The 2,590-nt window shown below is 52.4% G+C and overlaps 1 protein-coding gene across 1 annotated transcript; it reads left to right on the plus strand.

Moving 5' to 3' along the window:
- LOC104409803 (LIM/homeobox protein Lhx9-like) lies at positions 1 to 2,280 on the plus strand. The gene is made up of 2 exons (XM_010019785.1): positions 1 to 365; positions 2,005 to 2,280. The coding sequence occupies exons 1-2, from the start codon at positions 192 to 194 to the stop codon at positions 2,278 to 2,280; spliced, it is 450 nt and encodes a 149-aa protein (XP_010018087.1). The 5' UTR covers positions 1 to 191.
- The last annotated feature ends 310 nt before the right edge of the window (positions 2,281 to 2,590 follow it).

Below are 2,590 nucleotides of genomic sequence, written 5' to 3' on the forward strand. Positions count from 1 at the left end.
GCTCGCTTTTATTATTTTATTTTTAAAATTAATTATTATTACATTTCCTCCCCTCCCCCTTGTTTGTTTTCTGCACATCTTCAGGAAGCCCTCGGTGCTTGTGCAAAGAGAAGCTCCTATTGCAACCTCCCTCCCTGCGCTGTGCGCCTTGGTGTACATTTTGGATGATCTAAAGACTCTGGGGTCTGTATATGGAAATAGTGGGGTGCAGAGCAGAAGAAAATACTTGTCCTTTCCGTCCCCCAGCCATGCTTTTCCACGGGATCTCCGGAGGCCACATCCAAGGAATCATGGAGGAGATGGAGAGGCGATCCAAGACCGAGTCCCGCCTGACCAAAGGGGGACAAATGAACGGCCGAGAAACGGTAAGAAAGGAGCTGGCACCCTTTGAAGGGAACCTCCGGCTTTGGGGAAGAGAAAGGTGCTGCTTCCTCCTGCCCTTCCCTCCTACCCCTCGCTTGCAGAAACCCTCCCGGGGCTCCCTGTACACCCACCGTGGTGCCGGGGGCCGTGCGGCCAGGCCCAGTTACACATGCGTGTAATCGATGCCTTGCGTGTGCTCTCCGGAGTAACAGGAGGAAAGCTTTTAGCTCGTAACCGGGGCGGTTTTTCAAGCCCCTGCCTCTGCTCGGCTCGCTGCAACCGCTTTGCCTGCCCGAGCGGGCTCCAGCTGGAGTTTCGGAGGTGTGCTGTACTTTTTTTTGCACTCCTGGCACCTCCTAAATTAAACCGCAAACCGCGACCGCTTACTTGTCGTGACCATTTTTAGTCCGAAGTGTGGGGCTGATCCAAAGAGGCACCGCTCTCTCTGAATGTTATACCCGCCGACTACCTTGCTTAGCAGTAACATCTCTTTGCTTACTCAAAGGACCAAAGTCTCCACAAACGTACTAAGGGGATGGCGGAGAAACCGAGTGTCACGCTGTTCTGTGCAAAGCGAGATCGCCTTTTCTCCAACTTGTAGGGCTTCCGCCGGTCGCGCACAAGGCTCTGCACACAAAGTAACGGCCTGGAAAACTGCTTTAAGGCTTTGAGCCATAGGGTCCTTCCCCCCTTCTCTTAAATAAACTCCCGCTTTGTTATACGAGGATTTGCAATGTAAATTCAACTCGCTTTTTCAACTGCTGGAAAAAAAAAAAAAAAAAAAAAAGAGGGGCGAGGGACACAGCTTCAGACTGGAAAATGCGGAGTTGCCACTTTTAAACAAGTTGCGACTTTAGAACAAGATTTCGGGTTTTTTTTTTCCCCTCCTGTTTATCAGCAAACGCTGCCCCGAGTTTCCCGGCAGAGCTTTTGTCTCGGCCGTCCCTCCGTCTCCCTTTGTCCCGAGCCACACTCCTCGTGGGGAGCAGATTAACGGGATCTTGAAGAAGTTTCCTGATGAAAACACACTGGGTTTAGCTGAGACCAGCCTGTGCCCGAGTCCCTGGGGTGGTGAGCGTTGTCGCTCACTCTTCTTTACACCATCCACCTGTCCCCTTTCCCTTACTCCTGTTTTAAATGGCCTGGCTTGGTTTGGAGACGGGGTTTTGGGCTCTTTTAAGCGCGGCTGAAAATTTAGTGGAAAGTTGGGGCAAGTCTGCATCCTCTGCCATAAAGTTTTGGTGCAGCAAACCGGTGTTTTCCTACTTTAAAATGCCGTTCTTGAGGAGTGCTCTTACAATAAAACGCCAAAGTAAAGGGGAAACTACAGGCGTTAACTTCGGTACCTCAGGAAAGAATGGGCTCTGCTTTTCTTTCTGAGGCCTAATCAGTTGTCTTTCCGTATTGAAATGACATTAGATCGTTACGAGAGCTTTAATGGGATAACCACGAAAGCTGAATCGCCGTAAATGCTTCCCTAGCAAGGATGGTCCCGGTTGCCCCTCAAACTTCCCGCCGGGAGCAGGGGGGTCGGTCCCAGCGAGCGGTCAATCTCCGTGTACCGGCCGCCGTGCCCAGCCCGGGCCGCCCGCTTGTCCTTCTTTCCCTGTCTCATCTCCTTGTGGTGTGGTTGTTTTGCAGAACATGCCCCCAATGAGCCCCGAGAAGCCTGCTTTGTGTGCTGGTTGTGGAGGGAAGATCTCAGACAGATATTACCTGCTGGCTGTTGACAAACAATGGCACCTCAGGTGTCTTAAGTGCTGTGAATGTAAACTGGCTTTGGAGTCAGAACTCACCTGCTTTGCCAAGGACGGCAGTATTTACTGCAAGGAGGATTACTACAGGTACAGCATTCAGTCCCCACGGGTTCAAAAGCACGTCCCCTCAAAAGGCATTATGAACCGAAATGCTTTTTAGTCCACACGGGCTTTTAAAGGTAGCTCTTCGCAGTCAGCGATACATCCCGTAAACGTGTCCCCACCAAAAAGCCTCGCGCGTTCAAAACCTGAACGGATCCACAGGGGACACGCCAAGTGAGCGTGTGTGCCGGTACACAGACAGACGCAGGAGAAGACCCCGGGTCTCCCGCTGCTCTGCGGTTTGCCTCCGCAAATGCCACCGTAAGACCCAACAGAAGTTTCCCTCTGCCCGTAGTGTGCCAGTTTTGCCGTGGCGAGAAAGCAGTCCCGGGGGAAGAGGCAGCAGCGGCGCAGCCCCGCGGCTGTCC

Source organism: Nestor notabilis, unplaced genomic scaffold (assembly GCF_000696875.1).
Source record: "Nestor notabilis isolate BGI_N333 unplaced genomic scaffold, ASM69687v1 scaffold34388, whole genome shotgun sequence".
In the NCBI taxonomy this organism is placed as follows: Eukaryota; Metazoa; Chordata; class Aves; order Psittaciformes; family Psittacidae; genus Nestor; species Nestor notabilis.

What these genes read in the sequence shown, in the direction of transcription:
- LOC104409803 (XM_010019785.1), top strand. Translation starts at nt 192, where the DNA reads ATGGAAATAGTGGGGTGCAGAGCAGAAGAAAATACTTGTCCTTTCCGT. An exon ending in AAATGAACGGCCGAGAAACG is followed by an intron (nt 366 to 2,004) that starts GTAAGAAAGGAG and finishes GTTGTTTTGCAG; the next exon opens with AACATGCCCCCAATGAGCCC.